Here is a 23,197-nt window from a genome sequence, read left to right as displayed (position 1 = left end):
CTAGTAAAAGATCCTCTCGGAATGAGTGATCACAGTATGGTTGAATTTGTAATACAGATTGAGGGTGAGGAAGTAGTGTCTCAAACGAGCGTACTATGCTTAAACAAAGGGGACTACAGTGGGATGAGGGCAGAGTTGGCTAAAGTAGACTGGAAACACAGACTAAATGGTGGCACAATTGAGGAACAGTGGAGGACTTTTAAGGAGCTCCTTCATAGTGCTCAACAAAAATATATTCCAGTGAAAAAGGGCGGTAAGAGAAGGGATAACCAGCCGTGGATAACCAAGGAAACAAAGGAGAGTATCAAATTAAAAACCAATGCGTATAAGATGGCCAAGATTAATGGGAAACTAGAAGATTGGGAAAATTTTAAACAACAGCAAAGAATGACTAAGAAAGCAATAAAGAAAGGAAAGATAGATTACGAGGGTAAACTTGCGCAAAACATAAAAGCAGATAGTAAAAGCTTTTACAGATATATAAAACGGAAAAGAGTGACTAAAATAAATGTTGGTCTCTTAGAAGATGAGAAGGGGGATTTAATAATGGGAAATGTGGAAATGGTTGAGACCTTAAACAATTATTTTGCTTCGGTCTTCACAGTGGAAGACACAGAAACCATGCCAGAAATTGCTGGTCACAGGAATGTGGGAAGGGAGGACCTGGAGACAATCACTATCACTAGGGGGATAGTGCTGGACAGGCTAATGGGACTCAAGGTAGACAAGTCCCCTGGTCCTGATGAAATGCATCCCAGGGTATTAAAAGAGATGGCGGAAGTTATAGCAGATGCATCGGTTATAATCTATCAAAATTCTCTGGATTCTGGGAAGGTACCAGCGGATTGGATAGCAGCTAATGTAACGCCTCTGTTTAAAAAAGGGGGCAGACAAAAGGCAGCTAACTATAGGCCGGTTAGTTTAACATCTGTAGTGGGGAAAATGCTTGAAACTATCATTAAGGAAGAAATAGCAGGACATCTAGATAGGAATAGTACAATCAAGCAGGCGCAACATGAATTCATGAAGGGGAAATCATGTTTAACTAATTTACTGGAATTCTTTGAGGATATAACGACCATGGTGGATAGAGGTGTACCGATGGATGTGGTGTATTTAGATTTCCAAAAGGCATTCGATAAGGTGCCACACAAAAGGTTACTGCAGAAGATAAAGGTTCGCGGAGTCAGAGGAAATGTATTAGCATGGATAGAGAATTGGCTGGCTAACAGAAAGCAGAGAGTCGGGATAAATGGGTCCTTTTCGGGTTGGAAATCAGTGGTTAGTGGTGTGCCACAGGGATCTGGGATCACAACTGTTTACAATATACATAGATGACCTGGAAGAGGGGACAGAGTGTAATGTAACAAAATTTGCAGGTGACACAAAGATTAGTGGGAAAGCGGGTTGTGTCGAGGACACAGAGAGGCTGCAAAGAGATTTAGATAGGTTAAGCGAATGGGCTAAGGTTTGGCAGATGGAATACAATGTCGGAAAGTGTGAGGTCATCCACCTTGGAAAAAAAAAGTAAAAGAGAATATTATTTGAATGGGGAGAAATTACAACATGCTGCGGTGCAGAGGGACCTGGGGGTCCTTGTGCATGAATCCCAAAAAGTTAGTTTGCAGGTGCAGCAGGTAATCAGGAAGGCGAATGGAATGTTGGCCTTCATCGCGAGAGGGATGGAGTACAAAAGCAGGGAGATCCTTCTGCAACTGTATAGGGTATTGGTGAGGCCGCACCTGGAGTACTGCGTGCAGTTTTGGTCACCTTACTTAAGGAAGGATATACTAGCTTTGGAGGGGGTACAGAGACGATTCAATAGGCTGATTCCGGAGATGAGAGGATTACCTTATGATGATAGATTGAGCAGACTGGGTCTTTGCTCGTTGGAGTTCAGAAGGATGAGGGGTGATCTTATAGAAACATTTAAAATAATGAAAGGGATAGACAAGATAGAGGCAGAGAGGTTGTTTCCACTGGTCGGGGAGACGAGAACTAGGGGGCACAGCCTCAAAATACGGGGGAGCCAATTTAAAACCGAGTTGAGAAGGAATTTCTTCTCCCAGAGGGTTGTGAATCTGTGGAATTCTCTGCCCAAGGAAGCAGTTGAGGCTAGCTCATTGAATGTATTCAAATCACAGATAGATTTTTAATCAATAAGGGAATTAACGGTTACCGGGAGCGGGCGGGTAAGTGGAGCTGAGTCCATGGCCAGATCAGCCATGATCTTGTTGAATGGCGGAGCAGGCTCGAGGGGCTAGATGGCCTACTCCTGTTCCTAATTCTTATGACAGTGATGTCAATGAATTGCTTTCCAGGATGTTGAGCACCTAATTAACTAGATGTATTAACAGTGAAAGCCAACTTAAAACAATGCTGTACATTTGTCAGTTACCCAGCAAATAAATTTAAAGACTGGTTGACACAATGAAATTAACTGTTCTTATGTATGATTCAGAAGTTTGCAGATGATACTAAAATTGGCTGTATAGTTGATAATGAAGAAGAAAGCTGTAGACTACATAACATAAGAACATAAGAAATAGAAGCAGGAGTAGGCCATTTGGCCCCTCGAGCCTGCTCCACCACTCAATAAGATCATGGCTGATCTGCAGGAAGATATCAATGAACTGGTCAGGTGGGCAGAACAGTGACAAATGGAATTCAATCTGGAAAAGCGTGAAGTAATGCATTTGGGGAGGGCTAACAAGGCAAGGGAATACATATTAAATGGTAGGACACCGAGAAGTGTAGAGGAACAAAGGGACCTTGGAGTGCAAGTCCACAGATCCCTGAAGGTAGGTCAGGTAGGTAAGATGGTTAAGAAGGCATATGGAATACTTGCCTTTATTAGCCGAGGCATAGAATACAAGAGCAGGGAGGTTATGTATGAAATGTATAAAACACTAGTTAGGCCACAGCTACGTGTGCAGTTCTGGTCGCCACATTACAGGAAAGATGTGATTGCACGAGAGAAGGTACAGAGGAGATTTACGAGTTTGTTGACTGGACTGGAGAATTTTGGCTATGAGGAAAGATTAGATAGGCTGGGTTTGTTTTCTTTGGAACAGAGGAGACTGAGACCTTATTGAGGTGTATAAAATTATGAGGGAACTAGATATAATGGATAGGAAAGACCCGTCAGCAGAGGGATCATCAACCAGGGGGCATAGATTTAAAGTAATTGGTAGGAGGTTTAGAGGAGAAACTTCTTCACCCAGAGGGTGGTGGGGGTCTGGAATTCACTGCCTGAAAGGGTGGTAGAGGCAGAAACCCTCACCCCATTTAAAAAGTACTTGGATGTGCACTTGAAGTGCCATAACCTACAGGGCTATGACCAAGAGCAGGAAAGTGGGATTAGGCTGGATAGCTCTTTGTTGGTTGCCGCGGACACTAAGGGCCGAAATGGCCTCCTTCCATGCTGTAAATTTCTATGATTCTATGCATCTAACCTCCGCTTAAATATGTCAAAGCTATGTGTTTCAATCACTCCATGTGCCAGTGAGTTCCACATTCTCTCCATTCGCTGTGTTAAGAAATTTCTCCTAAATTCTTCATTTAGTCTGCTATCTTATATTTAGATCCCTTGTTCTGTTCTCACAAGTGGAAACTGTTTCTCCACATCCACCCCATTGAACCCCTTCATAATTTTAAAAATCTCTGTCGGCTCTCCTCTTTCCAGAGAAAAGAACCTCAGCCTGCTCAATCTTTTTTGATAGTTGCATTCTGTCTCACCCTGCAATCTAAAAGCAACAGTTGATTCAGAACTCCAGGCCGCAGCTGCAGAAAGTGCAAGCAATTCCCCATATGATAAAATATCCCATCATTAATGCTTGCCTGCTCTCAATACTATAACTTCTTGCTTCAAGAAATTATTGGCAATATGATGCTACTGGCGTTGCTTGTGACTTTCTGTCCCTGCCTTGGGTATCTCGCTCTGCATACCGATCACGCAACTTCAGACCCCCAAAAGTTCTGCCACTACCTCCACCCTAATTCCCTTTCCACACCCCAACTTCATGTGACCATTTCCTGCCTTGTATTTAAGGAATTCTTCATCCTGCCACATTGGGCCCAAGTTTCGGGCCGCGCCTAACAAAAAACTCACCTATTCTCTGACTCCCTACAGGTCCTCTGGAGCTGGGCGCGGCGCAGCACTAGCTGTGGGGGGCGGAGCCAGGTCCCTGTGCTGAAAACAGTGCCGGGGCCTCTGCTCATGCACACTACTGAGGGAGGGGCGAAGCACGCAGCCCCTAGCCCTGGCCGAATGGCCTCACTGGGGCTGCGTGCATAAGGCTCACCTCCCACCCGACCGGACTTGACTCCCGCTCCCCGGACTGGACCCGACCCCCGCTCTCCCCCACCCGGGCGACCCGACCCCCGCTCTCCTCCCCCCCACCCCCGACCCCCACCACCTGTAAACCCAGCCCGAAGTCTCGGGCCCAGCCGTTCAGCCTTCTTCTCTCCCTCCCTCCCTCCCTCCCCTTCCCCTCTCCTCTCCTCTCCACTCCACTCCACTCCACTCCTCCCTCCCTCCGCCTCTCCACTCCTCCCTCTCCTCCTCTCTCCCTCACACTCTCCTCTCCTCCCTCCCTCCTCCCCTCCCCACTCCTCCCACCCTCCCCCTCTCCACTCCTCCCTCTCTCTCCCCCTCTCCTCTCCCTCTCCCCCTCTCCACCCCTCCCTCCCCTCTCCGCTCCTCCCTCCCTCCCACTCTCTCCCCCTCTCCACTCCTTCCTCCATCCCCCTCTCCACTCCTCCCTCCCTCCCCCTCTCCACTCCTCCCTCCCTCCCCCTCTCCACCCTCTCCACTCCTCCCTCCCTCCTCCTCCTCTCCACCCTCCCTTCCATTTCCTCCTCTCCACTCCTCCCTCCCTCTCTCCACTCCTCCCCCCCTCTCCACTCCTCCCTCCCTCCTCCCCTCTCCACTCCTCCCTCCCTCCTCCCCTCTCCACTTCTCCCTCCCTCCTCCCCTCTCCCTCTCCTCCCTCCCTCTTTACTCTCCTCCCTCCCCCTCTCTCTCTCCCCTCTCCTCGTTCCCTCCCCTCTCTTCGCTCCCTCCCCTCTCCTCGCTCCCTCCCCTCCATCCCCCTCTCCTCTCCTCCCTCCCCCTCCTCCCTTCCTCCCATTCTCCTCCCTCCCCTCCCCCCTCTCCTCCATCCCTCTCTCCCTCTCCTCTCCTCCCACTCTCCTCCCCTCCCCCCACTCTCCTCCCTCCTTCTCCCCCCAACCCCCGCTGTCAGAAACACAGACACTGACAGACAGAGAGTGAGAGACACACTGGGGGAGGTCGTCCCAGCACGCTGTTGGAGGACTCCCGGTGCTGCAGTCGGTAAGTAGAAAATGTTTTATTTATAGATTTTTACATTTTTTTTATTTTTTATTAATTTTTTTTGATTGATTTATTGATGTATTTATCATTTATTATTGATGATGGCTCCTTATTTGTAAAACTGAAGTGTTTAATGTTTGTAAACTTCCCTTTAAACCGCACCCCCCCCCATATTCCCTACGCCTGATTTGTAACCTACGCCTGATTTTCTAAGTGTAGACAAGGTTTTTCTGAGCATACAAAAATCTACACTTACTCCATTCTAAGTTAGTTTGGAGTATGTTTTCACTGCCTAAACTTTCAAAATGGGCGTAAGTGGCCGGACACAACCCCTTTTGAAAAAAAAAATCTGTTCCAAACTGAAACTGTTCTAACTGACTAGAACTGGAGCAAACTAAATGCTGAGAATTGCAATTTCTAAGATACTCCATTCTAAACCAGTTGCTCCAAAAAAACAGGAGCAACTCAGACCGAAACTTGGCCCCATTGTGTGGAGAGTCTCCCAAGTTCAGCAGCTCAAGCAATTTCACTTGGTTGACACCGTGGTTGTCCTGGATACTCACTGTTTCCAAAAAATCCTAAATCATGCAAATTCAGCCGAACAACGGTTTCCACTATCCTGCTATATTAAATCACAGAATAGCACAGCACAGGAGGCGGCCAGTTGGCACATCAAGTCTGCTCCTGTTCTTTCGAAGAGCAATCCAGTTAGTTCCACTCCCCTGCTCCTTCCCTACATCCCTGCAATGATGTCTTCTTCAAAAATGAGCTTGAAACTGAAAAAGCCGAAGTAGCATCAAGCCAAGTACACTTTAGTGCTAAATTTCAGAAGGTGAAACTCCATCTGCTCACTCAGCTGTCTTTTCACTTCACAGGCCTCTCACAATTACATTTTACTTCGTCTACAAGGGCTCCCTCATTTTCTTTTGTAAACAGCTTCATTTCTTTCTTCCAGTAAAATCCTTCAGTAGCAGATACTTCAGTAGAAACTGGTTTCAAACCAGTTGCCAAAAACAGGTTGGTTGGGGGTCGGGTGAGATGTTAAAACTTTAAAAATCTCAAACCCGACACCAACACACCCCTCTTCCGAGTTTAACGGAGGCGGGAGGGACATGGGGCAGACAGCCAACACGCTCCCAGGAGGCGGGTTGGCCAATTAAATATTTTAATGAGCTGACAGCCTCTGCTTTAACCTGCTTTGGGGTTATGGATCAGACCACCCCAACCGCCCACACCCCCGCCCCACCTTCTCACTGGCGATGTACTGGCGGCTGCACCCTCCTCTGGAGTTCATCCCAAGCCCTGTTAATTTGGCTGACTTCTGGGCAGGGTACCCGTCAAAGCAAAACTCCACAGCACTCGAACCTCCGGGTTTCCCAATAGAATAACTGCAATTGATGCTAATTATGTATCAAAATGTAAATACAAATGTAATACTTATATCAGACATAAGTTTAGTCAAAGTGTCATCTTTTAAAAAAGAAACATAAACTAACAAACATCTTAAACAAGACAAAGTGCTTTTGGTGAGAAGAATTTAATAAAGAGCACAGTGTGTGATGTGATGAATTGCAATCTGCTTCCATCCATTCTTATAATAAATAAATCATTCAAACAAACCTGTGTTTGGAAGTTTAGTAAATATACTTTCATGAAAAGAACACCTGCAAGCACAAGGGCAAGATCACAGCAAAACTTTGTTACAGAGAGAGCTGATTTAAAATATTGTCATTCGAAAGTAAACTGCAAACAAAGTAGATTGAATTTTGAACATTGCATTATAAAATCGATTAAGGGCCCTGTAACCCTAAAAGAAAGCTTATGACTAAAGCTGCAAGACAGAATGTTATTGGATACTGTCTATCTTTAATCTCTGAATCAGCTATGAAACATTGGCAATAGTTAACCCAATGATTATTTGCCCACGATGCGATTTGCTTCATGGATATGCTCTTGGGAATCGATAAGCAATCTTGTCAAACAAGGCTGAAAGGAACAGAGGAAGAGGGGAAAAAAAATCAGATCTTTTCTCATGAAGAAAAATTATCTTTAGAATTTTGTGAAAAGGCACAGCACGCTAAGACAGTGAAGCACATCAAAACTGGTTGAATAGATCATCCTGTTTCATTTTCTGGCTCAGAGCAAACAACAACTTGAATATATATATATGTATATTTTTTATATATATATATAGAAAACATCTTTAATGTAGTAAAACGTCCTAAGGCGTTTCACAGGAGCGTAATCAGACAAAAATTGATACCGAGCCACACAAGGAGATATTAGGATGGATGACTAAAAGTTTGGTCAAATAGGTTTAAAGGAACATCTTAAAAGGAAGAGACAGAGGTAAAGAGGTTAAGGAAGGGATTTGCAGGCTTAGGGCCTGAACAACTGAAGGCGAGGACACCAATGACAGGCTGAAGGGAGTGGGGGATTAACAAGAGACCAGAGTTGGAGGAACTCAGAGGTCTTGAAGGTTAGAAGTTAAAGAGATTGGGAGTGGCGAGGCCAAAGAGAGATTTGAACACAAGGATGAGAATTTTAAAATTGAAGTGTTGCTGGACCAGGAGCCAATGTAGGTTAGTGAGTACAGCAGTGATGAGTGAACAGGACTTGTGCAGATTTGGATACAGACAACAGAGTTTTGGATGCGTTCAAGTTTATGGATGGTGGAAGATTAGAGAACAGCCAGGAGAGCATTGCAATAGTCAAGTCTGGAGGAAACAAAAGCATGGATGTGGGTTTCAGCAACAGATGATCATGTTAAATTCATCTTTTTACCATTATTGAGAACTGTCCTTGTCCTAATGAAGTAGCAATATGCTCCAAAACTGGTTATCATATAATTTCTCCAAACTCTAACAAAACACTACAACTTCTGCATCTTTAAACCTCAAGAATCATGATAGGGCAAATCTTACTGAAAAAATGATAGCGTTTTAACAACACACGCAGTTATTAATGTCAAAATTGGCAAGCAAATTCAGGGGCTGTTTTCGTTGCATGAACAGCATTTCGCCCGTAGCCTCACGTTATTTTTAAGAACATGTTGGATTTACACATTAATTGCCCATTAAACTCAGTGCAGAAACTTAGGGCTGGCAATTAAGAGCACAAGTAGTCTTTTAACAATCTGATAATTGTTAATGCAACACCAATCCACCTCTCTGGCCCAGAAAGGGAACAATTTAAACTGTTCAGTCTCATAGGGGAAACTAAAACGAGGGGACATATGGGCCCAAGTTTCGGGTGGAGGAGCAACTAGTTTAGTTTGGAGTATCTTAGAAATCGCAATCCTCGGCATTTAGTTTGCTCCAGTTCTAATGAGTTAGTTTAGTTTAGTTTTAATTGTTTTTTTTCCAAAAGGGGGTGTGTCCAGCCACTTAGGCCTGTTTTGCAAGTTTAGGCAGTGAAAACTTACTCCAAACTAACTTAGAATAGAGTAGGTGTCCACTTTTGTAAGTTCTGAAAAACCTTACCTAGAGTTAAGTTCAGTGCAGGCACCTCCAGAGACGGGGAGTGGGAAGCATTAAACACAAAGGACTAAAGTATTAAACACATCACTTAAAATGGTCTAAAACCTCTTGCGATGATATTTTGCCTTATATCTGCTGAGTGAGGACAGTTGTTTCTCTTTTTATAAATAAGCAAGTGTAGGCTCCCGGCCGAGGCAGACTCATCAACATCAACCGGGGTCGGGAGGGAAAGGAAGTTAGAGGATTTTCCAAAGCACTAAACACCTTCACAACAACATTAAAGAAGCATAAGTACATTTAAAGCACTAAACAAAGAAGTGCATTTAAAGCACCAAGCACTAAACGAAGCACAAAAAGTAATAAGCAATTAATTAACAAATAAAAAATAGAAGGAACCCTGCACCTAAAGCACCAAGACCAAAGTAATAAGCAACCAATCAATAACAAATAAAAAATAGAATTCCTATCTTTATGTGAAGGGAAGGTATTTCTGTCAGCCTTTCTCTGTGTTTCTGTCTCTTTCTCTGACTCTGTGTTTCTGACAGTGAGGGGTGGGGGGAGGGAGGAGTAAGAAGGGGAGGGGCCGAACAGGGGGGAGGGGCTGAACGGGAGGGAGAGTGAACAGAGGCTGGACATGGTGGGGGGGGGGTGTGAGGGGAGGCTGAACGCGGAGAGGGGGGGGGTGAACGGAGGCTGAACGCAGGGAGGGGGGGCGGGGAGAAAGAGTCTGCAAAGGAGCCTGATTCTTTTCTATTAGATATATCTACATCTGAATGATACAAAGCAGAAAATGGTTATAAAGCTTTAAAACAAGATAAATGTGTCAATGGCTTAGGAAACATAATAATGTTACAGGAAATATGGAGGCTACTTTTTATGAAATGTAACTGCCTTCAAACACTCATATTAATAAGTGCTGATCATATTGATAATTATATGTAAATGATTAGAAGTAAAGGTGTTGACGTATGAAATATTTAGAATCGTTTTGGGGTTCTATCTAATCAAATCTGACTATTTTCTTTTCTTACCATGGGTGTCAATCAATGCAAAACCAATACTGCCAACCCTCAGTGTACAATAACCTTGCTTAAGTGGAACTGTAACAGTAACTTCCCCCTTCCCCTTTAAAAATTTGTACTTTATAACCTTTGAGAGCTAAAGAAAACTATTTTTGCCCTCACCAAGAAATATAAAAAGATTCTTTGAAACTGGCCTGATTATAAAATATCTCGGGAGTGGTGCTCCACAAGGTTTTCTGTGCTGTAGCCAGCCTGCAAAAGTGGAAGAGGGAGAAAACCGGATGAAAGCCCCACCTTTTCTGGGTGAGAAAGCCAGATTCTATGGACCAGAAGGCAATTAACTCCTTCGGTGCTGAATTCACTTGGGATAATAGGGAATTCAGCACCCGAGTAACACCGTGCCTTTCAACTTATTGGTTGCCTTTGCACACAATATCCCTTATTTTATGAATGTACTGTTTGTGCCGCAATAAAAGAGTTTATTTATACACTAAAACTTATCGATATAGTGAAACAATTTTCTTCCAAATCGTTAAAACCCTCACAATTTGTCTTTTTTGTTTGTTAGCGCCATGCAGTTTTATGTTTGTGGGTGTGATAATCCCATTTCCCACAGGATTAATATTCAACATCTGTACAAATGTGGAATGATGACTCACATATGCGAAATTACACCCCGGTGGTCCCAAAAGTAGCTTAAAAGGCGGAATTATTGCTTCAGCGAAGGCTGTGCACATATAGGATCTGCTGTCTCCGCACAGTATCAGTGCGCCCGAGATATTCTTCCACTCGAGCAAAAAGCCGTAATAAATTGTACATGCATATGTAGGGACCATCCTGCAAATTGTTTGCATTTACAGTCGAGTGAGCTAAAGACTATTTCTCCGGGTAGGTAACGGAGACTTAGGTCACAAGGAATGTAAAATGATTTGAAATGCTTATTTTTTTTAATTTGTTTGCGGTTGAAGACTGCTTGGACATGTTTTGACGGGGGGGCGGTGGGGGCTTTGAGAGAACGGCTGAAGTATTAGTTGCTTTGGTCAGTGCTGGGGCCCAGTTTGCGCGTTAACATTTTTTCAGTACAATCTGCTTGTGTGTTAAAACTGGGAATTCTGTCCCTTATTAGCCCTGACAGGGACTCGGCTCCTTTACGGTGTTTGTCTTATGTTATAGCTTTAAAAGGCAATCTCTTTCTTGGCAACAGTTTAATCGCCTCATCTAGTTTGGGAGATTGCATAATGCTCAACAGCACTAGATACATACTGCTTTTAATGGCTGTGCTAACTCCACTGAATGATCCCTTACAATGCGCAGAGCCAGAATCTGTTTCTCATCACCAAACATATACAAGATTGTGCAAGTCAGCCTCAATGCTAAAGATTATAAAGCAACTGGAGGATAGAAGTCCTAATGTTTTGTTGGATTTTAATCTTTTAAGGACTGGTATCTTGTATCCTGCAGAGCGTCGGGCTGCGAGGAGCTACTGCACATGCGCGCACACTCTAGCGCGCATGTGCAGAGGTCCCGGTACTGTTTTCAGCGCCGGGAGCTGGCTCCGCCCCCCTGCTGGCTGCGATACTACTTGCTCCGACCCCCCAGACTCCGACGCGCCACTCCACGCTATTGGGGGACCCGAGAAATCCAAGGTAGATTTTCGGCGCACTATTTTTTCGCAAACAGCAGACTTAACTGACGGAGGTGCGCCGTTCTAATCAACATCCAAAACTTGGGCCCATAGTCTCAGAATAAAGGGCCGCCCATTTAAGACTGAGATGAGGAGGAATTTTTTCTCTCAGAGGGTTGTAAATCTATGGAATTCTCTGCCCCAGAGAGCTGTGGAGTCTGGGTCATTGAATATATTTAAGGCGGAGATAGACAGATTTTTGAGCGATAAGGGAATAAAGGGCGAGGGGAGTGGGCAGGGAAGTGGACTGAGTCCATGATCAGATCAGCCATGATCTTATTAAATGGAAGATCAGGCTCGAGGGGGCAGGTGGTCTACTCCTGCTCCTATTTCTTATGTTCTTATTCATGCATGTAGCGAATTAAGAGATTTATAAAAATGTACATTTTTTAAATAATTTCTTTCTTTTCCTTTCTGTCTTTTTCTTCTCTCAGTTGTAGCAGGACTTCCCTGTTTTTATATTCTATCCCCCTTGCAATAAAGGCCAACATTCCATTTGCTTTCTTGATTACTTGCTGTACCTGCATACTAACATTTTGTGTTTCATGCACAAGGACCCCCAGGTCCCTCTGTACTGCAGCATTTTGTAATCTCTCCCCATTTAAATACTAATTTGTTTTTTTATTTTTCCTGCCAAAGTGGATAACCTCACATTTTCCAACATTATACTCCATCTGCCAAATTTTTGGCCACTCACTTAGCGTGTCTATATCCCTTCATGTTCTCCTCACAACTTGCTTTCCCACCCATCTTTGTATCATCAGCAAACTTGGCTACATTACACTCGGTCCCTTCATCCAAATCATTAATATAGATTGTGAATAGTTGAGGCCCCAGCACCGATCCTTGTGGCACCCTACTAGTTACCATTTACCAAATGACCCATTTATCCTGATTCTCTGTTTTCTGTTAGTTAGCCAATCCTCTATCCACGCTAATATATAAGAACAAGAAATAGTAGGCCATTTGGCCCCTCGAGCCTGCTCCACTATTTAAGAAGATCATGGCTGATCTGATCATGGACTCAGCTCCACTTCCCTGCCCGCTCCCCATAACCCTTTATTCCCTTAATGCTTAAAAATCAATCTATCTCCGCCTTAAATATATTCAATGACCAAGCCTCCACAGCTCTCTACGACAGAGAATTACACAGATTTATAACCCTCAGAGAAGAAATTCCACCTCATCTCAGTTTTAAATGTGCAGCCCCTTATTCTGAGACTATATCCCCAGTTTTAGTTTCCCCTGAGTGGAAATATCCTCTCTGCATCCAGCTTATCGAGCCCCCTTATCTTATACGTTTCGATTATATATTACCCCCAACCTGTGAGCTCTTATTTTGTGCAGTAACCTTTTATGTGGCACCTTATCGAATGCCTTTTGGAAATCTAAATACACCACATCCACTGGTTCCCCCTTATCCACCCTGCTTGTTACATCCTCAAAGAACTCCAGCAAATTTGTCAAACATGATTTTCCCATTCATAAAACCATGCTGAATCTGCTTGACTGCATTATGATTTTCCAAATGTCCTGCTATTACTTCTTTAATAATGGGCTCCAGCATTTTTCCAACCACAGATGTTAGGTTAACTGGTCTAGAGTTTCCTGCTGTCTGTCTCCCTCCTTTTTTAAATAGGGGCGTTACATTTGCAGTTCTGACATCATTCTAGTAAATCTTTTTTGCACGTTCTCCAGTGCCTCGATATCCTGTTTATAATATGGAGACCAGAACTAGTCACAATACTCCAAGTGTGATCTAACCAAGGTTCTATTCAAGTTTAACATAACTTCTCTGCTTTTCAGTTTATTCCTCCAGAAATGAACCCCAGTGTTGCTTTTTTATGGCCTTATTAACCTCCATTGCTACTTTTAGTGATTTATGTATCAATACCCCTAGATTGCTCTGCTCATCTACCCAATTTAGACTCATTTTCCAAGAAGTATGTGGACTCCTCATTCTTCCTACCAAAATATACTACATAACACTTATCCAAAGTGTTAATTTGCCAATTACCCACCCATTATGTATGAATGTATTTTGTCACAGTCCTCTCCTACATTAACTACACACCCCAATTTGGTGTCACCCACAAATTTTGAAATTACACTTCTGATTCCTGAGTCCAGCACTGATCCCTGTGGCACATCACTTCCCACCTTTTTACAGTCTGAGTGACTACCTTTAAACCCCGCTCACTGTTTTCTGTTTTGTAGCCAGCTTGCTATCCATTCTGCTCCTTGCCCCGACGCCATGTTGTGATCTTAGTCACGAGTCTACGATGCGGTACCTTATCAAAGGCCTTTTGGAAATCTAAATATATTACGTCAATTCCATTACCCTTACCTGCCCAATAAGGTTGGTCAAGCATGATCTTATCTTTTGAAATCTGTGTTAACTACTCTTCATTACATTTTCAGTTTCTAGATGTTTTTTTATTACAGCTTTGAGTAAGGATTTCATTACACATTGCTGTTTGTGGGAGTTTTCTGTGCACAAGTTGGCTGACCCGTTTCCCACATTACAACAGTGACTGTACTCCAAAAGTACTTCATTGACTGTAAAGCGTTTTGAGACGTCCAGTGGTTGTGAAAGGAGCTGTATAAATGCAAGTCTTTCTTTTATTTTCAAATTTATTTTTATATTCTTTGCTAATTTAATTTTGTAGTTTCTCTTTGCTTTCTTAATTGTTTTTTTTGACTTCTTTCCTAATCTTTTCCCATTCCCTTTTATCATTCTCTCCTCTGATGTCTATGTACTTTGTGTTGCCTTTTCCTTTAGTTCCAACTTTATCATCCATGGTGTGTCATTACTGACTGGCTAGTTTGTTCTTGCTTTTTGGTGGGATATATTTCTCTTGGAATCTATTGACCACCATTTTAAAGTGTTTCCCACTGCTGTTCTATGTCTATGTTTGTTAGTAAATGTTTCCAGTTTACTTTCCCAGTTCTATTCTCAGATCCTTAAAATTAGTTTTTTTTAACCAATTTATTACTTTGGTCTTTGTCTTACTTATGTCCTTCTGAATCTTTATCTTATCCAATGCGTATCTCTCTTATCTTTTCTGGTTTATTTCCCATTACTAGATCCAGCAGTGCTCCCTCTCTTGTTGGGCTTTTTATAGATTGGGTAAGGAAGGAGTCTTATACACAGTTAAAACTCCATTCCCTATATCACTTTTGCTTCTTCTTGCCAATTCATTTGGATGTAGTTAAAATTGCCCATGATTATTATTCTATATCCTTTACTCAATTCACATATTTGCTTTCATATTTCTTCCTGGACCTCCTTTCCACTATAGTATACCTCTATTAGCATGACCGATATCCCTTTCCTATCTGTTATTTCAATTCATATGGATTGTTTCTAACCTTCTGTTCATTATGTCCCTTTTTTCTACTGCCATTGTTATCTCTAATTAGTACAGGTATCCCACCCCCCTTCTTACTTGCCAGTCCTGTTCTTTATGTAGCCATGTTTCAGTTACTCCTAATACACCTGATTCCTTGCCACGGATTATTGCCTCCAGTTTCCCCATTTTATTTTGGATGCTGTGTACATTGCTGTACAGGCAGTTCGTCTTTAATAGCTATTACTTTACTTTATTTTTTAACAGTCCTTTTATGCTTCTGTTTTATCATTGTATTTGTAACCCTGACCGTTTATGTACCATTCTCCCTTATCCTTGTCTGACCTTTACTATCATCTCATTTACTTTTATCTTCGGACTTGTGATATTTTCAGCAGATCCCTCTCTCCGTCTTACTAGTTTAAAGTCCTAAGGACAGCCTTATTTGTCCTTTCCGCTAAGACAGATCCAACTCCAGTTCAGGTGGAGTCCGTCCTAGTAGTACAGATCCTTTCTGTCTCAGTATTGGTGCCAGTTTCCCATGAAACGGAACCCCTTCAGCCACTCTGTTTTAAAAAAAAAATTGGTTCCTAACTTCTGATATTCCCTTAGCAGAACCTCCTCCTTTTTCTTCCCTATGTTATTGGTCCCAACATGGACCAAAGCAATTGGATCTTCCCCCTCCCTTTCCAAATTCCTCTCCAGTTGCTCCGAGATATCCTTTATCTTTGCACCAGGTAGGAAACACATCCTTCTGGACTTTGGGTCACGACTGCAGAGGACAATATCTTTACTTGCAATTATCAAAATCCAATGACTGCAACCTTTCTATTTTGCTCTTTGGGCTGCCTCCTGCTCTATGGTGCTATGGTTAGCATTCTGGCTGTCCGCCCCACAGCCTGCATCCTTATCCACACAGGTAGCGAGTATATTGTACCCATTGTATATTTTACCTAAAAAAAAACAACCCTTGACCCCACTGTGCTTGCCAGCTACCACCCCATCTCCAACCTCCCTTTCCTCTCCAAAGTTGTTGAACGTGTTGTTGCTTCCCAAATCGTGCCCATCGTTCCCGCAACTCCATGTTTGAATCCGTTCAATCCGATTTCCGCCCCGCTACAGTACCGAAACAGCTCTTATCAAAGTCACAAACGACATCCTTTGTGACTGTGACGAAGATAAACTATCCCTCCTCGTACTTCTCGACCTGTCTGCAGCCTTGGACACGGATGACCACTCCATCCTCCTCCAAAGCCTCCCTCCATGGCCTTGCCTCTCCCTTTCTCTGTAATCTCCTCCAGCCCCACAACATTCCAATATTGACTAAAGTTCAAAATCAACAGCTGATTTATTTTTATTGATATTTTGCTAATTTAAGATGTAGTATATATAATAGGTATGCATAATTTGCCCACCTTGTTCAAATACAAACGATCTTTCTAAGTTGCATTGGGGAAAGCTGCTTCATATTCAAGCTAACTTTTTTGCTATTGGCAAACGGAGGATAATATAACCTATATTCTTGTAACAAAAATGAAGGAATACCTCTCAGATTTGTTGTTCTTCAGCTGTCTGGCACTTCGTTGTTTGGAAGTTTCAGTCATTTGTTGATAACTTGGAATCTTTGTTCGCGTAGCTCCCTTCTTGCGATTCTCTTTACAGCTCTCACTTTCACTCTCAGATGTATGATCAATATCTCGCTTTGCTTTTACTCTAGCTGAAGTAGCTGGAACCTTAAGAATGAAGAAATCCAGCATGAAGTTAATTTCCTCTGGTACGTCAGGTTCCACAAAATATTGATTGAAAAAAGCCAATTTTAGTAGAATTAGTCTTAATAGCCATGCAACTCTTTACTGTAAAACATATATTAGGTCATAATGAAATCAATAGGAGCACAATGATTTATCATCCGTGATATAAAACCTGTGGTATACTTGCCCAGAATGTTAATTTTAGAATACTACTTGGGTCTTCCACCCATCTCTGCAAGATTATGTTTTTAGCTAGTGAAACAAAATGCCTATGTTTTTACTCAGTTTGAAATGATTTAGCGCTGCAGCCAAGGGCTTAGACAATTCTAAAATGTAAACAATAATTTTGACTTGCACAACTGAAAATGGGACACAGGATCCCATGGTAACAATGAATGACACAGACCAAAATATCTGAATTACCAGGACTTCAGTATTAGGTTTAAACTCATATCAAAATAACTGTTAGCATGGTTAAATTCTGACAATGTATGTTTTCTTATTCAAGGTTGTCTGAAGTTATTTTTACTATAAACCACTGTGTGTTGGGGTTCGCAAGCCTGCCTGCTCAGTCACACTGGACAGTCAAATATGGCTACACTCAGAGTTGCATGGAACTTTAGAAATACCAACTCCTTTTTTTTTTTTAAAAAAGGTAACATTTCATATTTGTTTTATATTCCATCTTTAGGGAAATACATTATTCTTTAAAGTGCATGTCTCTGGCCTCTTACTTTTGCTCAGACTAGGCTACATATCTGATTAAGCCTAGATGAACAGTTTAAAAATGCTGTTCTAGCAATCCAAGTACCATCTCTGGTATTGCATTTTCAAAATTAGCAAAAAGAAAACAGCTTCCATTTTGACGTTGGGGAAATTTCTGTCTTTATTTTGTGCAGCTATTTGTCACACTCAATTAGGGCACAGCTACAGGATGGTATCCATTTGAGACCAGTCCCTGCTTAGAACAATATGGAACCAGTGAACTCCAACTTATACTGTTGAAACTGCATCATTCTCTAGTTATGCAAAGCAGGCGTGTGTGCAAACATGCTTATGTGTATCAGCTCACCAGCATCCAACCTCTAGTTACATTTTTTATGCTAGCAGAGTTGATGAAATAGTTGTTTGCTAACATTATAAAGGATAATAATGAATTGTAAACACTTACCATGGTCAGTTTGACTGCCATGGAACTTTGGAAAGTTTGCTTTGCAGTTATACTACAGCTAATGCAAAGCTAAAGTATACAAAACTACAATTTACAAAAATGCAAAGCAGTCAATTCAGTGCTTCATAGTTAGGTTATATTGATGAATGTTTATCTCTGAGAAGCTGAACATGCTTATAAATTCTATGCACAATATTCAGTCTTTACTCTCAGCTACTCTAAATAAATTCCCTCACTGCTGCATTTAAACGAAAATTCCTTCTATTTTAAAACACATTTCCAGTTTCAGAAAATACTTTTTGCATCATAGCAATATTCTCCAGATGGGGATTCATATGGTTTTTGAGAGATTTTCCATTGGCTGTAAAGCACTTTGGACTGTCTTAAGGTCGCACTATAAAGTTTGTCTTTTTTAAATTATTTCTTTGATTGATAAATGCCACCCTTGAATGCACAACCATCCGAAGTGATTTAATGCACATTGCAACCAGGTGTTAAAATAGAGGAAAAGATGGAGGGGGAAGAGAGATAGAAACACACCAAGAGAAGAATTTGGTCCAAAAGGGATACAATATATGCTATATGTACAGATCTAAATAGCAGTCAATATTTCAAAAATTATTTGAACATTTGCATTTCTCCATTAGATGAATGATGCCTGGAAGACTAAGGTTCATTATTTATCCTCATTCACGAAATCTCTCACACATCATACAAGAAATGTTTTGTAAATCATACCAAAACAACACCTCCCACCTAACATGTGATATTGTAATTTACCAAAATGTACAGCACCTGCAATAATTATAATTACATATACAAATTTTTAATGTGAGTGAGCAGTTTTTAAAAAATACTGCCTAGTCAGGCCACATAATTACACATGCATACTGCAATGTTAAATCAACAATATCCCTTTCCAACAATCACCTGCTGCAACAGCTGAGAAATCTGTCGTTCCAGCTTCTTTATTCTTATTTCATTGAACACATCGATAGTGCTGCGACTTTTCGATTGCTCCACTTCTGGTGAAGAACTAGCCTCAGTGGCAGACATTGCAGGATTAGATACTGTAGTACGATGGTGATAATGAGCAAGTACCTCATCAATTCGTGGAGTGATCACAGGTAGCCCCACCGAAGCCTATTTTTAATTACAGAAAAGGGGAAGTATGCAAACAAAAAACAAAGCATTACAAATTTCTATCATCTATTGTAGTGACTCTTTAATTTAAAATAAAAAAAAGTCCAGAACCAGGGGACATAGTCTTAGGATAACGGATAAGCCATTTAGGACTGAGATGAGGAGAAACTTCTTCACTCAGAGAGTTGTTAACCTGTGGAATTCTCTACCGCAGAGAGTTGTTGATGCCAGTTCATTGGGTATATTCAAGAGGGAGTTAGATATGGCCCTTACGGCTAAGGGGGTCAAGAGGTATGGAAAGAAAGCAGGAAAGGGGTACTGAAGGAATGATCAACCATGATCTTATTGAATGGTGGTGCAGGCTCGAAGGGCCGAATGGCCTACTCCTGCACCTATTTTCTATGTTTCTATGATTCTATTAGCTTTTCATTAAACTTAAGAAAATCAACTGTGTATGTGGTTGTGTCATTGTATCATCTACTGTACCACTGTACTCTGCTTGTTTACAAATCTGGGAGATTCTTGCAAGACCTTGTGCCAGATGAAAATTCTACTTTAATACCATTTGCACATCGACATCAAATATTCCATATAATTTTCAAAATTTATAACAATCGTTTACATTAAACTTGAGCATTTTTAGAACCATCATAATTTTAAATGACAGCTTATCTCTTGAACGTGCGCAACATCTTCTTGAACACTTCCTATGACCAAAGGCGGCACATTTGTTAAGCACCCAGACCATGGCCAATATTACTTGCCAAAAGATTTTTTTTTAAGGGCAATAGTAAAAAATAACCCATCCAATTTTGCCCTCATCCATGAATCTGCATCCTATTACTCTGTGGTTACCTAGCACTATTTTTGTTCAAAACAGCACAACTTTACTGTTTACTGAGAAACCACAGCATGTCACCAGAGTTTTGACCCACTTTATCGCAAATAAAAACCAGTGTAACTACACTGATTCCCTGCTACAATAGTAACATACACAAGCAATTGTCACAACCACACAACAGCAGACTGAAGCTTTCTACTTTGCAAACCTTACAACTGTTCACTACACATATAAATTAACTTTTATATCTATTTATAATTTAGCTAAGTAGTTGAAAGATACAAGGTGGGGCTTAATTTACTGAAAAATAAATATTAAAACAAAAATTAATGAGCCTAATGGTCCATATTCTCTCTCACTCATTAAAAAGAATAAGAATATTAAAAATAGGAGCAGGAGTAGGTCATACGGCCCCTCGATCATGGCTGATCCGATGTTCCTATATTCCCATGAATCCCATGTTCGTTTCTTATCTGGCATTTTTAAAGCACAAAGCTTTTTTTTTGCATCATCTGCAAGATCTTGGCTCAAAAGATAGGATTTGCACTAAATTAAAAGCACAAGGATAGTTATCCACCTCAACGTGTACAAGCTTTTTTTGTTCCAAAATGACATCCTTGGTTAGAAAGGATGCACTATAGGTTGTGCCATTTAATCTGGTATAAGTCAGAGCAAATACAATTACTTACTACTTAAAATATTCCTGTGTATTGCACAATACCATGCAACATCAGGTTAAAAGGAGCATCGTCCACTTACCATTGCTTTTTAAATTCATAAATTGCTATTCTACATATCAGGATTATTGAAGTCCATTGGACTCTTCTCACCTCATTTTCAGAAAACTAAGATATTCATAAATGACTTGGGATAACATTGGGGTGCTGGACACCAATTCCTCATATCCTCAGTTGGTATTTCATTGTTTAAAAATGCATAAGTGTTGTTCATTTGGGGGGGGATCCTTTGAACTGCAGTTACCAGAGAGAATAGAAGTGCAAAAAGAAAAAAAAGACTCAAGACTTCAGATCATTTTCCAAACCTCTCACATGTAATCATTGCACAGCTGGCTGTTCACCCTCAAAGAATGGGCCATAGTGGAGAATTGTTCAAGCATTTTGTCTTCACGGGTCATTTAGATACATAGGATGGAGCCGAGTGGACCACATATGACATTTAAGGTATGTTTCCATTACCGTGCATTTATCTCAAACTGGATACAAACAGATCTAAGTGTTCTGATTTAGGAAGCGACGGTACTAAGGACAGCCTTGGCTAAATCTCCAGGTGACAACTTAAAAAACAAACACACTACTAATTAGGAAGTAGAAGCACAAATAGAACTGAGTTGCTCAGGCTTCAAGAACCAGACTGCCAGGACTGGAAAGCGAGGAATAGCAGGCAGGCCAGTTTGGACACTCCTGAACTACAGAATGAAAAAACGAACACAATACAAACCTTTTCCACGTTTAGGCTGGAGTCTGATGATACCAAATACTCCAAGTAGTCTTCTAAGCCAGGTATATCCAAGGGGCCTCCTTCACTTGAATGGATAGATTCACCAGACCGCTTTAGTCCATCCAGCACAGTCAGCTGAGTTAGAGATTGAAGCATTATTTCTCTGTAACCTGAAAAAGTTTGGGACAACTTTCAATTACAATAACTTACTTTTTATGTGAACTATTTTGCAATAAGAAAAACAACCTAAAAGTAGTAAGTGCTAAATGAATACTCTGCACGGTCTTTTCCAGTTCCGATTTTATTTTCTTAGATCTGTGTAAAAATGGTAATTTTAAAATGTTAGAAGACCGGTTGGTTTGTTCTTTTTGGGATGATGACAGTATTCTCTTTCTCTCCTTAAAACAGCTATTGTTGCTGCTACTATAGGCGAAATTACAGTCCTATGAGTGATTCATGAAGCAAGTTGTATGCTCCTATATCAGAGCTAGTAGAAATTCACAAACATTTTTATTGTAATTTCCAAAGATTGTGGGACAGCAATGTGTATATTTTTGTTTTGTTTTAAATTCAAGCATAAAAATGTTACAAACTTTAATGTACAACCAAAAACCATAAATTTATGGCAGTAACTTATTTATATGCTGTAACAATTTTTATTCAAGCCCCATCTCTCTCCCTTTACTATAATTCAAAGACTAACTATTTACCAACTCCGTTAGCATGCAGGTATAGCAGGCGGTTAAGAAAGCAAATGGCATGTTGGCCTTCATAGCGAGGGGATTTGAATACAGGGGCAGGGAGGTGTTGCTACAGTTGTACAGGACCTTGGTGAGGCCACACCTGGAGTATTGTGTACAGTTTTGGTCTCCTAACTTGAGGAAGGACATTCTTGCTATTGAGGGAGAGCAGCGAAGATTCACCAGACTGATTCCCGGGATGGCGGGACTGACATATCAAGAAAGACTGGATCAACTGGGCTTGTATTCACTGGAGTTCAGAAGAATGAGAGGGGACCTCATAGAAACGTTTAAAATTCTGATGGGTTTTGACAGGTTAGATGCAGGAAGAATGTTCCCAATGTTGGGGAAGTCCAGAACCAGGGGTCACAGTCTGAGGATAAGGGGGAAGCCATTTAGGACCGAGATGAGGAGAAACTTCTTCACCCAGAGAGTGGTGAACCTGTGGAATTCTCTACCACAGAAAGTAGTTGAGGCCAATTCACTAAATATATTCAAAAGGGAGTTAGATGAAGTCCTTACTACTCGGGGGATCAAGGGTTATGGCGAGAAAGCAGGAAGGGGGTACTGAAGTTTCATGTTCAGCCATGAACTCATTGAATGGCGGTGCAGGCTAGAAGGGCTGAATGGCCTTCTCCTGCACCTATTTTCTATGTTTCTATGTTTGTCTAGTGTATGTACAGATTTTAAACACACGTGCAGAGTTTGGAAATAATCTTACTAATTGAACCAATGTTGTTGACTTTAACAAGTAAGTATATTTTTAATTTCTACCCTTATTACATAAAACGATTTGAAATTATATTCTGAAAGACGGCTTTAATGCAAGTTTCAAAAAATACTTAACAGAAGCAATCAGTAGAGCTGGTTTTTCATATTTCCATCTGAAAGCCTAGTAACATCATTAAAACATCATCTGCATGTTAAAATATTGGTTGAGTGAAGTACATGAACTGAATACTGAATTAGCATTATATAAATCTTGCTGTATGCATACAGTGTCTTTAGTTCTGTAGTTAAAATCTTACAATTAAAACAACTGCAAATGTAGCTGACAAGCAGTATCTGTAGAATGCCAACAAATCTATTATAATTGTCGTCATACAAAATAGCCTTGGATAGTTTTAATCGTCACATGGATATATTGATGGCCCGGATTTTGCAGTGGTAATGATGGTGAAACTGTCAGCGTTCGTCGTCATTACCCTTCTGAAACTAACAGC

At 41.3% G+C, this 23,197-nt stretch overlaps 1 protein-coding gene across 6 annotated transcripts in view; it reads right to left on the bottom strand.

The window, feature by feature from the left end:
• The window catches only part of lrrcc1 (leucine rich repeat and coiled-coil centrosomal protein 1), a 371,497-nt gene that overhangs the window by 241,722 nt on the left and 106,578 nt on the right, over positions 1-23,197 (bottom strand). For 4 of the 6 annotated variants that reach the window (XM_070893371.1, XM_070893397.1, XM_070893380.1 and 1 more), the window contains 4 exons: positions 21,235-21,404; positions 18,723-18,935; positions 16,416-16,603; positions 9,999-10,088 (listed from right to left, as the gene is read on the bottom strand). In XM_070893371.1, coding sequence (XP_070749472.1) covers positions 9,999-10,088; positions 16,416-16,603; positions 18,723-18,935; positions 21,235-21,404 — 661 coding nt within the window. The remainder of the gene's footprint in view (positions 1-9,998; positions 10,089-16,415; positions 16,604-18,722; positions 18,936-21,234; positions 21,405-23,197) is intronic. The other 2 variants (XM_070893406.1, XM_070893416.1) reach the window with 1 other exon arrangement.

This window comes from Pristiophorus japonicus, chromosome 1 (assembly GCF_044704955.1).
Source record: "Pristiophorus japonicus isolate sPriJap1 chromosome 1, sPriJap1.hap1, whole genome shotgun sequence".
NCBI classification, from domain to species: Eukaryota; Metazoa; Chordata; class Chondrichthyes; family Pristiophoridae; genus Pristiophorus; species Pristiophorus japonicus.
Note: the sequence above shows the minus strand (reverse complement) of the source record. Positions and strands in the feature narration are given on the sequence as shown.